This window comes from Chanos chanos, chromosome 8 (genome assembly GCF_902362185.1).
Source record: "Chanos chanos chromosome 8, fChaCha1.1, whole genome shotgun sequence".
Classification (NCBI taxonomy): domain Eukaryota; kingdom Metazoa; phylum Chordata; class Actinopteri; order Gonorynchiformes; family Chanidae; genus Chanos; species Chanos chanos.
In genome coordinates, this window is record NC_044502.1 from 26,919,100 (window position 1) to 26,932,534 (window position 13,435).

Sequence of the window (13,435 nt, forward strand, 5' to 3'; positions counted from 1 at the left end):
CACACCACACACACACACACACACACACACCACACACAGCTCACAACCACACCCACAGTCCCCACAACCACAGAAACACATCTGTAATCAGACATGCACTCACTCTCTCTCTTTCTCTGACACACACACACACACACACACACACACACACAGATAAGCACTGGATTATAGGTTAGTAGTGCACAGAATGTCCTGTCTAATAACTCTGTTTACACTCAACGTGTGTGTGTGTGTGTGTGTGAGAGACAGCATTCTTGGAGGGGCTGGTATTGTTGGAGTAGGGTTAGTGATGAGAGGTGTGGGTCTATGTGGATAGAAGCTTAGTTATAAACACGCAAACACACAGTGACCTATAGCAGTGAGGTGGTAAGATGAGGAACATGGGCAGATAGATGGAAATAGGGTCCATTGTCAGCTCTTTGTGTTTGTGTTTGTAGTAGAGCATTTGACATGACAAATGTCCTCACAAAGACACACTCAGCAACCAATCTCTGTGTCCTTTCACCAAGCAGATTTTATTTTTGGGTGTGTATGATACAGGAAGCTTTCTTCACTTTTCTCATTTCCTCCATTCTGTTGCACAGTTGTGTGTGTGTGTGTGTGTGTGTGTGTGTGTGTGTGTGTGTGTGTGTGTGTGTGTGTGTGTGTGTTAGTTGACGCCCTTCTTGCTTGAGAGATATTCTCTTTATCTGTGTGAACTAATAGAAATCATTCACCACAACCAATCTCTCCATAACCTCTTCCTAACGTTTCCTGAACGTTTCTTCAACCTGTCTGAGGACAGACAGACTAGACCATTGATGATGCACGACTTGATATCTGGGGTCAGAGTGTGCCAACATTATCAGACTGTTTTCCATGGAAAACTTAATGACACAGACAGAAGATAGTCCAGCGACATGAGTGTCAGCCAGTAATCAGTCATTACTCCGCTAATGATAAATCAGAACAAATAATAAAACTTAATGAAAAGTGCTGATTGTATGTTATGTTTTAAAGTGTCTGAGAGAGACCTGTCCATCCATGGAGCTGTTTTTGTAACATCAGTAAAGGTATACGTTACACTCAGTCTAACTACGGTCAGTTACTTTATTTAGTACTGCTGGCACTCTGACAGACCTGTCTTTAAGTCTTAGGTTCTGCAGTTTGTTACTGTGGAGAGGGACAGCTGGTTTGTGCAGAGGTGTTGGTGTCACATGGCTGTAACAGACTGGATGGTGGTACGTTCATGTGGCAAAACGCTCCATTTCAGCTGGTCCTGAAGATGCCTGACTCGGTTGGAGATCTGGGATCTGCGCCGGGTACTTCCTGGAACTTTTCAGAGACAGACTGTGTTTTATGACGTGGCTCATTATCCTTCTGGAAGTTTCCACATGACAAAAGAGGGTCAACAATTGTGGCCATTAAGGGAAGCACCTTGTGCTTGCCTCGATCAGATAGGCCGTCAAACTTTCCCGGTTCTCTATTAAAAGACTTGACGCCTGCCAAAAACACCCACTCACACTGCCATTAAAGCATAGCCCTCAACCTATGCCACTCATACAAGACAGGATGGGTCTGTGGTCTCAGGCCACTCACACCAAATCCGGACGCCGCCTTCAGCAGGACTCAACAGACTAGCGGATTTATTTATTTATTTATTTTAAATGTATTTTATTTATTTTATTTTTCACGTGTTTCGTTGTGTTAGTGATTGGCTGCCAACAGTTGCTGCTGCTTCTTGTGTTTACTTATGTACTTACTGATGTTTTAGTCCAGCTGCAACAGGAACCAGTGAGTTCAGTGTTCAGAGATGCTGGATGGCACGCTGCGTTTGGCCGTTACCGGCCTGTTTGTGGCCCGAATGTGAGCATGTTTCTGCTCTGTCTCTGTCCTCTCTGATTGACAGGCTGTTTTAGCACATGGGATGTCTGTGGCGTGGATGGTTTTTGTTTGTTGCACCGTTGTCCGTAAATCCTCTAGAAATCTCTGTAAATCCTTCTGAGGGACAGAAGTTTTGAGACGCCAGGACACCATAAAGACAACTGAACCAGTCTTACCGGTCTTCAGGTCACACACAGGACATCTGTGTTGCTCACTCTAACCTTCAGTTGAGCAGTTACTGGACCTATGGTTGCCTCTGTCTACCTGCTTTATATAGCAAGTCACTGCCATGTGACTGGCTGTCCATAGGGGTCATGTGTTTTCATAAACATTGTGGTGTATCTAATAAACTGGCCATTGACTGTGCATTGACTATTTTTTAGGACTTTTAGTTTGATTGATGCACGTTGGCTCATCCCGATCTCCTGTAAACAGTATAAATGAGAATGTGGAATTTGTCCTCCCTATTAGTAAGAGATTATGTAGACAAATGTACACAGCTGTAGAGATAATAAGAAACATAAACGTGCTAATGGAAGAACAGTCTGTGTATGCCAGATGATACACATCCACTCATGTGACTGCACCTATCGACTGAGACATAGATGTGTGTGTTACAGTAACCATTCAGTACTGTATTTGGACATAGGGTAGCTCACACACACACACACACACACACTCCATCCGATGCAGTTTTGTTAGTAGCCTGGGTCTGTGTGTCTATGCCTGTGATGTAATGGGTGAAGGACACTACAGGCTGTTATAATGATGCACTCTAATATATGTGTATCTGTGTTGTCTGCCTCAGGTGTGTGTGTGTGGGTCTGGTGAGTATCTTCCAGTGTGTGTCATGTTAGGTCACATTCTCCATTAAACCCAGAACATCGTGTGTGTGCCTGTGGGTATTAACAGTATTTACATCAGAACTTTTTGTTTTTATACTCTGTTTCCTGCTTACATTACTGAATATCTATCCATGATAACCATCTTTAAAATTTCAGGTATCTCTGGTACTTAGACCTTTGCTGTTCTTTTTCACGCATTGTATTTTCCCTGGTCTGACTTTCTCTAGTGTTATCTGATCTCTCCCCCCCCCTCCCCCCTCTCAGGGTGTGGCAGGAGTCTTGTTGTCTCTATGGCGTATAACAGTCTTTGAATGTGTGTTTGCATTTGCTCATGCCTTTAGTTGTCCAGGTGTTTCATTTGTCAGTGTCCTTTCATGTCTTTAGTGTGTGTGTGTGTGTGTGTGTGTGTGTATGTATAAGATTATGAAAACTAAGATTATCAAAATTATAAAAACGATCAGTGACACTGTTGTTTTGTGTAATGTATTGATTGTAGTACTCTGTAAAGGTTCTGAAGAGTGTAAATTTGACAGATTGTGTATTGCAACAGCGGTTATTGTGCCACGTTGAACTTGCCACCAATGTCGAGTCTGTGACTGAGCTGAGAAACCCCATCACGCAGAATCCCTGTATGTTTCCCCAACACGGCTCAGAGACTAATGTTCTAAAATAGTTCTCTTGTTTTTCCTTCCATAAATCTGATGAAGGACCAGAGACAGTGCGTGAGGATAGACACACTTTGTTTGATTTTTTTTTTTTTCATGTTTTTCATGTTTTTGTGGAGGCAGTGAATCCGTCACGCAGTTATTGAATTTGGCGCGGCTGTAGTGTATACTGATAATGGAGTGTGTATATGTGGTGAGAGAGCGAGTCAGGGCTCTTCTGTGTACATGTGTACATGCATGACTGCATTCTGACAGCAAGTCAATGTGTTTTCTCCACATTTGTTTCGAAAGAGTTTTTTTGTGTGCGTGTGTTTGTGCGTGCACGTGTGTGTGTGTGTGTGTGTGTGTGTGTGTGTGTGTGTGTGTGTGTGTGTGTGTCTGTGAGCGGGTACACAGTCAGATGATTCTCTGAAGAGGATCCTGTTTTGTGTATGTGTGTGTGTTTGTGTGCTTCAGTCAGATGATAATGAAATGCATGACTGAGTGTGATATGTGAAAAGCCTGTTTATGCTGTAAACAGTTTATATCTTAGTTGAAGTCATTTGGTTTATATCTTTAAAATATCACAGTAGTCTGTGTTCAGTGGTTAGTCAGTCTCTCTGCTGAAGAACTGAAGGCAGTGGGAGATGTCTCTGTCTGTGTGTGTGTGTGCATGTGTACTTTTGTGCCTGAGTGTATGCGTGTGTGTTTTCTGTTCCTAGTTGACAGCTGCTGGTGTTTTCGGGTTAATCTGTAATTGATGGGCTTAACATCATGGTGAAGAACACACACACACACACACACACACACACACACACACACACAAACATACATTCTGATATTCTTACTCACTCCCTCTCTCTCACACACACACACACACACACACACACACATTCTGTTACCAGCACCCATTACACCGATTACACCGTCATACGGATGTTACCAGCTCTCTTCCACTAGTCTTCCATTTACTGTGTGGTTGCCGCTCTTGCCTGTGCTAACCGCCTCTGTGTGCTTGCTCCTCGGCTGCACAGGACAGTCGATTAGGAGTGTGTTGGGGAGGCATGCACATGTCTGTCCAGCTTGGTCTACCGTGCTTGACTTTAGATCTCTTTAGATTTGCATTGTAAAGCAGCACAGGCACAACAGAAGAGTTGGGGTGGTGCAGCAAACATTTACTAACAGCTGTGTGTGTGTGCGCGTGTGTGTGCGCGTGTGTGTGCGCGTGTGTGTGCGCGTGTGTGTGCGTATGTGTGTGCGCGCGTGTGTGCGCGCGTGTGTGCGCGCGTGTGTGCGCGTGTGTGTGTATGCGTGTGTGTGTGCATGTGAGAGACAGAGAGAGAGACAGAGACAGAGAGAATGATGGAAAAGAGAGAGAAAGAAAGAAAGAAAGAAAGAAAGAGTGTCTGCATGTTTTCATCTCCACTGGAATGCTCAAGGTTTTCCCATTTCCAGACACCGGTCAAGGCTGGGGGCTGTTTCTCTCTCTCCTTCTTTCTGTCAGACACACACACACTCACACTCACACACACAGCCCTCTGCCCTGATAACCGGGGTACAGCTCTTGTTGCTGAGTCCATGGGTGATGTGGTCAGACTACATTGCAGAGATTCTTTTGACTTGGTTATTACTCTTTATTCTCTATCTTCCTACTCCTCTCTCGCTCGCTCGCTCGCTAGCTCACTCACACACATGTTCACACACACACACACACACACACACACACACATGTTTGTTCACACACACACACACACACACACACACACACACAGACACATACACTTACTTGTTGAGACACTGCAGTTGGTTGATATATTGCCTTAAACTCCCACTAATGAGCACAGAGAAATAGAACATTCTGGCAGTTATGCCATTTCTAAATAAAAACACCTCCACCATAGACCATCTGGATATGAGACAGGGCACAGGGTCAAGGGACAAAATCTTGGGAGCAAGAATGAGTCCTTTTCTGAGAGATTTTTAAAATGTATTATTATTTGTCATTTTACAGATCTTTAAAACACTTCTTTAAAGCACTTTACATTTTGCGTTTCAACTTTAGAATCGTTAAAGTTTTTATCTTTTTCCATTAATCGTTTGAGGTGTGTGTGTGTGTGTGTGTGTGTGTATTTTTTCAGGCTGTACATTTTAGCTGTTACACTAAACTCCCAATACAGGTGACCAGTAGAACAGGTTTTCTTAGCTGCACTCTGAAGATAAGCATTTCTCTCTCTTCTTTGTGTGTGTGTGTGTGTCAGAGAGAGAGAGAGAGAGAGAGAGATAATCTGTGTTTAAATGAGAGGGCCCAGTCTTTCTCTAAGTAGTGGCGGTAAAGGTTTGTGTGTGACATTGTCTTACTGGCTGTAGCTGGAGGGTTTGTGAGTTTCTAGATGATGCACTGACCTGGGAACAGATTCTGGCTACTGTACAGTCCTGAAGCCTGAGGCCAAGACCAGCATGTCTACCATAGCACAGCAAATGTCACCCCACCATACACACACACACACACACACACACACACACACACCCCACACCCCCTCTGAGACACACTTCTCTGTGGTATTTGGAAGGATTTGTTGGTTCACTTAACGACTTGATTCCATTTGAATTGAGAGAATGTCGCTGGTGAAAGAGTGAAAAGGAGTATGTTTGAATAAGACTTATGCCACACCGTAGGAAACTGTGCATACAGGAGATCTGAACAGAGAACGATATAGCGTTACGCGATATTTATTTTAGCAGCGTTGGCCAGAGCTAATATCTATATGCACATTAGAGAGAACTGAGATAGCATTCATTTAATTTAAGAACAAGTGGAACATTTTCCAAAACTGAACTTTCCCTCCTCTGCTCATTAAAAAGCAGTTCTGACCTGATGTTGTCCAGAACATCTATGATATGATTGTCCAAAAAAAAGTAAGTAAAGTCTGTCTGCTAGTTATGGGTCAGTTTGTCATTGAAAACACCCCCCCCCCCCCCCAATTGGGAGATTGGCTGTACTTTTGGAGTGGATGGTATGCAAGGTTATATAAACGAAGATAAGTCAGTATCCGCTGTGTTCCTAACACCGTCGAGTTCACGGCCAGACACAGCTACGACCAAAACAGAGCAAACCTCTGTACCCCCCCCCCCCCCCCCCCCCCCCCCTCCCAATCTGAACCAGTTCACAGAAACCCATCTCCAGGTTTTAACAGGTGTAATGTTGTTTAAGGTTACAAGGTTTACGCCAGGGAGCTCAGGGCGGTTGTGGGTTTTGTGGTGTTAACTGTTATGTTTTGTCCTGGCTTTGAGTTTCGGGGGACGTTGAGGGTGGGCAGGGAGGGGTTGGGTGACAGGAGTGAGAAAAAGGGAGGCGGCTACAAACCCTTAAAAGCAGCACAGTGAGAGTGGAGGGTGCACTTGCCCTGAGAGGACAAGTTTGTGAGAAAAGGTGGAGAGGAAGTGTGGAGAGACAGTTATAGAGAAAGTCTATGGCAGATAGAGAGAGAGAGAGAGAGAGAGAGCTGAGGGTAAGCAGGTTAAGGAGAGAGAGAGAAAGACTGGGTGCTTTAGGCAAGCAGAGGTACAGTGTGAGGTAAGATTCAAGAATTCAATCTGGGCGTTGTCTGATGTCCTTAGGAGAGAAACACACACACACACGCACACACACTCCCTTGACCCCATTAAAGTGTACAGGGGGAGCTCCCTCTCTAAACTGCAGTAAGTGGTTCCTAATCCCTCCCCACTTCAGCCAGAGAGCCAATCAGGATTACTGTCACTCTCCATACACTTTACCAGCTGCTCCTACCTGTGTGTGTGTGTGTGTGTCTGTGTGTGTCTGTGTGTATGTGCACGCGTGCACGTCTGGGGCTTCACAGCAAATGTCTGTTGGTCTTCTGTTTGTGTGTATGTGTCACTTGTCTGAGTGGCTCCTCTGTGTGTGTGTGTGTGTGTGTGTGTGTGTGTGTGTGTGTGTGTGTGTGTGTGTGTGTGTGTGTGTGCTCACATGAGGGTGATTGTAGACACAGTAAGTCTTGCACTGTTTGAACCAGAGAAGGTCTGATGTGTGGTCTCTAACAGTGTCGTGCTAATGGTGTGTTTGGGCAGCCACTCATCGCAGTGGGAGTCCAGATGGCACAAAACGTCTGTTAATATGTGTGAAGCGCTTGGCCAGATGATCATCTGTGTTTGTTTGTGTGTCTTTGTTTTCCACTATAGGAAAATACACAGATAAAGACACAAAAAAACATAATCTCGTCACATAACTCCTGACCAAATTTTGTTAGGCCTTCATCAACACCTTCGTCAACACAGTGTAATGAACACACTTCTCAAAGTCACAGAGTTAAGCATAAGACTGTGTGTGTGTGTGTGTGCTTGGGTGTGTTTGTGGGAGAGAGAGAGAGAGAGAGAGAGAGAGAGAGAGAGAGAGACGATTCTTCGAACATAGGGGTCAAATAGATCACATGGCACAGAATACTGGGTCACCTGTCGCCTGAGCTGCTTAGTGACTGCTCCCATATGTCGACAAGAACCTGTAACAGTAGCCGAACACACACACACACACACACACACACACACACACACACACACACAGCACTGACACTCCTCATACCCATATGTCAATGCTCAACCCTTCCATACAAGCTTTGCACAAGTTTGGGCATTTTCACCACAATACAGTTAAACTAGCTGGCTTTAAATGTTAAACTTGTGAACAAAGAACTTTAAAAAAAAAATTCCTATTATCTGAAGAAAAGAGTGCTGTCTCGCCCCGTAACAGCTTTCTCTGCGTCCCTCTGTATCTCTCGTTTACTGGTCCTTTTCACACTACCCTGTCCTGTCTACGCCTGGTTCAGAGCATGCTGATTTTTTCTTTTTTTAAACCCGGGTTCGGAGCCTCTCTGGCGGGTCTTTGATCCTTAGCCTTCCGCGAGCCGTCGCGCAGCTTCTGTACACTGATTTGTTAAATGAACAAACGTGCCCTCCCTTTCCTGAGGTGTTTGCAGAGTTGAAGTCCACTATGATAGATGGAGTAACTCATCCATCAACTTACGCTTTGACTGACGCTTTTAATGCAGTTTAAAAAGCGGTATTAGAGTTTGTCGGTTTAACAAATGATAGCGGCATTAATATTCATGTTTCCGCTAGCAGAGCTGCTCCGACAAGGCAATTAACTGTCGAGGTCTGTACAGGAGGTTTTACAGTAGTGCTGTCCTGATATTATGGCATAATTCCCTGCTTATTTGCCGTTTTATCTAGCAATTTGAAATTGCCTCAAGTCCAACAGTGTGTTCCTGTAGCATTTATCTTTGATATTATGGTCAATAGTTTGCTACGCGTTGTTTGGAAGTAATTTTGTCTCTTTTGTTTTGAAGCTTATGTGAACTTGTCATGTTCAGTGCTAACATTTCTGCCTGTTGCTAATGTGTTCCACTGTGGTTGTATTACATGCTGAAAATCTGTTCTGGGAATAGACACCAATTATGAAACTAGCTGCCAGACAGTTAGCGGTATCAAGCCTATTATCTGTCCTTGTTTCTCTGTCATATCGATTTGTAATTTCAGACCACTCCAAAGTGCCAAAATTTTACTCTCTAAGCGTGGTGTTTTGGGAACAGCAGAGAGTAGCAATTGAATTATCTGCGTCATCATCTGTAACGATGCCCCACAGTTGTACAACTGTGCCCCCCCCCCCCCTTACAAAAATCTTGTGTGTTTTCATATTCTTATGTATTTGAGATGCTAAGGGTACAGTTTGCATGTAGTTGTAAGTTTGTGTGTGTGTGCACTGGCGCTTGTGTGTGAATGGTGCTCATTAACATCCAGGTAACATTCTTCAGAAGAGCCTAAGGATTGTGTGATATCCATGTCTGCGGTTGAATGTTTTCTTAACGTTGTGTAAACGTTGTGTTTCAGATGAGCGCGAGGCAGTACAGAAGAAGACCTTCACTAAGTGGGTGAATTCTCACCTGGGCCGCGTCACCTGTCGTATCGGTGACCTGTACACTGACCTGCGCGATGGACGCATGCTCATCAGACTCCTGGAGGTGCTCTCTGGAGAACAGCTGGTGTGTCCGTCATTCCGCCCTGCAGTCCCTCCATCCATTCATCCATCTATCCAGTTACCATCCACATGGCTATCGGCCAGTCCATTGATTGTTCTCCTGTTCATCCATTCACACTTACTCACTCACAACTTTCTCTTGTTTATGACTTTTTGCTTACATTTTATTGCCGCATATTGTTTACCCCTTGGGCTCCTTGCTCATCGTCTCTCAGATCTTTTAAGTGCGGCTCTTGTGTAGTGTAACGATACTTACTCTAGAGTAGGGATGACAAAGGCCAGTCCTTCAGGCCCAAAGTCCTTAATTAGGCACTGAATTTTACCTGGAAGACAGGTGTGTGTGTGCTCCAGCCAGTCAGAGACAACAGCAATGGGTTGACCAGAAAACCAGCAGTACTCCGGCATATCTCAAACTTCACATCTCAGACAGCCCTGTTCTGGTGAAATACAATTTCACTTCCAGTAGTAAACTTGATCTCTCTCTCTCTCTCTCTCTCTCCCTAGCCGAAGCCTACTAAAGGCAGAATGCGTATCCACTGTTTGGAGAACGTGGACAAGGCCCTGCAGTTCCTCAAAGAACAGAAGGTTCACTTGGAGAACATGGGCTCTCATGACATTGTTGACGGCAACCATCGCCTTACCCTTGGCCTGATTTGGACCATTATTCTCCGCTTCCAGGTACAGAGTCCACAGTTTTCAGTGCACACATATAAGTTACATGAGAGAAAAGGGCATTTGAAAACACGGAGATTACATTTTCGGAAACGGAGGCATATATGTAGGTCAAGAAAGCAGTCTAAATGAGTGTCATGGAATGGTACGTAGTCCAGCACTGTACCTGCTGTCGTTCTGCAGTTAAGCTCTAGAGACATGCGTCATAAAAAATCGATGAAATGAAATGGTGTGGGAAATCGAACAGTTCTGGGAGATTAGTTTAAGTGAAGTTTTACTGTTGTGATGTTGTCAAAGGGACATAAAAGGGACATGGGTCTGGACTAGCTTTACTCTGTTTTGTTTATCTTTGTGGAAGTGGGTAGTGCTCTGATTGTCCCTCCTGAAGTGCTCTCTCTCCTTTGTCAGAATTTAAGTACTATAAACTCTGCATTAGAGACTGTCTGACTGTCTTTTTGTTTACTTTTTTTAAATTCTGTTTGTGCGAAATCGAAACCAATGAGCACAGTTGAGCTGTATTCTCTGATTGGCTTTTCAGATCAGTTGCGGGTGATGATTTATTTATTGTCATGTGTAGAGGACGTGATTATAGAATTGTAATTGTTACGTTTTGCTGCACAAGTCAGAACATATTGTGGATTGTGACATTGTCATTAGAATGTTGAGTGGATGAGCAGTGTGTGAGAGGTGTTTGTTTGTATGTGTAGATGTGTCTGTGTGTGTGCATACAAGTGAGTGAGTGAGTGAATGCATGTGTGTGCGTGTGTTAAAAACCAGGCCATCATGACGCTGTTTTTAGGTCTATCTACTGAGGTGGTCTTAAAGAGTTTGCACCAGATACAACGTGCCCTAGATATATCTGTGGGTGTGGATATAAATGCTCAAACGCTTAAGATCTGCACACTATAAATTCCTGCTCTAACATTAGAAACAATGATGGTCTAATAAAGAGTATAGATAAAAACAGAAGAAATTATTTGAGTTCTTCTACTCCTAAGTCTGTGTCTGTAGATCTCTGTAAACTGTAGCCTGTCTTTCATAGACCTGCTATAAAGCTCTAAGGTGGGGACATCTGTCTTTGTTGTCTGTTGAATAAAACAGTAAGAATCAGATCTCTCCTCAGTGGAAGTGTCTGTAGATCTGAGTGTACTAACTGTGCTGCCCTCTGCTTTCCACAGATCCAGGACATCAGTGTGGAGACAGAGGACAACAAGGAGAAGAAGTCTGCCAAAGACGCCCTTCTGCTCTGGTGCCAGATGAAGACTGCTGGGTAAGCGAGAGAGAGAGAGAGAGAGTGAGGAAGAGAGAGAGAGGGAGAGGGACAGAGGGAAGGGGGAGGAGAGGGGAAGATGATGCAGTGAGAGACAGTGGCATAATTCATGATTAAACAGAATTGACCTCTGCTCTCTTGCTCTAAGCCAGTGTCAGTACTGTAAGGCTGTACCTGTGTGAGGGTTTTTCTTTTCTCTGTCAGGGCTGTTCACTGATTAAGTCTCTTGTCTCTGCAGATACCCCAATGTCAACGTGCACAATTTCACCACCAGCTGGAGAGACGGCCTGGCATTTAATGCCATTGTGCACAAGCACAGGTAACACACACAGTGTCACGCACACGCAAACACACGCACATATATTCAAAATGACTCAAAATGCTCAAACAGAATTGCTTCTTTGAAGTGAACAGGTTAAACACCCTTTGAAAAACAGCCAAAGACACGCACACACACACTCCCTGAAATGTTACAGGTAGACATGTTTACGCACATTCAAGAGCCAAGGGGTGTTTTCCGGAATGTGTGGAGACCGTCAGCCGAATTCTGTCATTTGTCAGCCGCCAATCGGACCAACAAACGTGTTCTTAAAAACCATTATCCTAAATCCCCTGCACCCAAAGTTCCAAAACATTCATCTAAGCACCGACAGCAGACAAAACATCTGTACTGTGTGGAAGTGGGCGTCAAAGTCCAGGGCGACATGTTGACATCGTCCTGTGGCTGCTTTTTTGTCTGACGCTTCTGAGCTGTATGATCAAAACAAATGTGAATTCCGGGAATTCTGGGAATTCTTCGCTCTGAACCCTGTTCAATTTCTCTCATGTCGCAACATACCTATGTCTCTCTCTCTGTCTACGTGCTGTCACCTCCTCAGATGTGTCTGTCCTCTTCTTCGTTTCGTGTTCCCTGTCTCGCGGAAAACGTTATGTAACCGTGGTGTGTCCTGAAAAACGCCACTACGTGACTGCAGCGCCTGTCCCTGCATGCTAATTTCATGCTAATTACTGAGGATGCAGATGACAGCAGTGATTATGGGGGACTGTCACTTTGACACCTTTTTTGTCCCTCTTAGACCACCATAGGATTGCCTGCCTCTGTCTTAAACCAGTGCTGATGTCCCTTTCTCTCCTTCTGAAATCTGTTCCCCATCATCCATTTTGTCATTCAGTGTCTTTTGTTCTTCACTCTGCTAGAGACTGCAGCGGTCCTCAGCAAAGGGATGAGACGGGAAGAAAAGGCAGAATTAGTTGACCTAGATAAAGAAAATAAAATTCATCTCTACAGATTGCTTGTTGGCCAGAAATGGCTGATTAGGGCCCCCTGCTGGTGATTTGTTAAATTACAGCACAGATTGAGAGAGGGAGAAAGCGACGGATGGATGTTAATGAGTCAGCAGACTGTCATTGAAGAGTGTCTGGAGAAGATGTTTTATAAATTTGCGGTGCTACAATAGGATTCAGGGGTAGCCAGTCAGATTTTGAGAAGTAATTGAGGGACGAACAAACTGATGTTTACTGGGTAAACGTGTTCTCAGACTGCATATTCAACTATGATGTGACTAATCAAAACATGACGTCAAGGTTATTAGATTTTGTTCGATTCTAGCAGACACTGAAATGTCCCAGCACAGCCCTAGAGTTCTGTTATGAGTCCAGTTTGTCTCAAAACATCCTGGGCAGGAGCCTAAATTGAACAAGATTAAAGTTTAGTTTTTATGAAATGTTGGTTTAATATAACTAGACGTGTCATGTAGGAGGTTGTGTGAATCTAGAACAAGGCACAGTGCAATATAAACATTCCCATATCAGTATTTTTCATGTCCATCTTTATATGAACTGTTGGTGTGATCACAATCTGTAAGTGAATGAGCAGTGAGACAGGTCATAAGCAAACATTGACTGACTGATCTGTAAGTGAATGAACATTGAGACAGGTCATAAGCAAACATTGACTGACTGATCTGTAAGTGAATAAGCAGTGAGACAGGTCATAAGCAAACACTGACTGACTGATCAGTAAGTGAATGAGCAGTGAGACAGGTCATAAGGAAACACCGACTGATCTCAGTACAGATGTAGGCGCTGGGCGATT

General features: G+C 44.1%; 1 protein-coding gene across 2 annotated transcripts in view; it reads left to right on the forward strand.

Annotated features, from left to right (window-relative positions):
• Positions 1-13,435, forward strand: part of sptbn2 (spectrin, beta, non-erythrocytic 2) — a 49,748-nt gene that overhangs the window by 14,470 nt on the left and 21,843 nt on the right. For both annotated transcript variants that reach the window (XM_030782138.1, XM_030782139.1), the window contains 4 exons: positions 9,251-9,402; positions 9,903-10,076; positions 11,249-11,340; positions 11,579-11,659. In XM_030782138.1, coding sequence (XP_030637998.1) covers positions 9,251-9,402; positions 9,903-10,076; positions 11,249-11,340; positions 11,579-11,659 — 499 coding nt within the window. The remainder of the gene's footprint in view (positions 1-9,250; positions 9,403-9,902; positions 10,077-11,248; positions 11,341-11,578; positions 11,660-13,435) is intronic.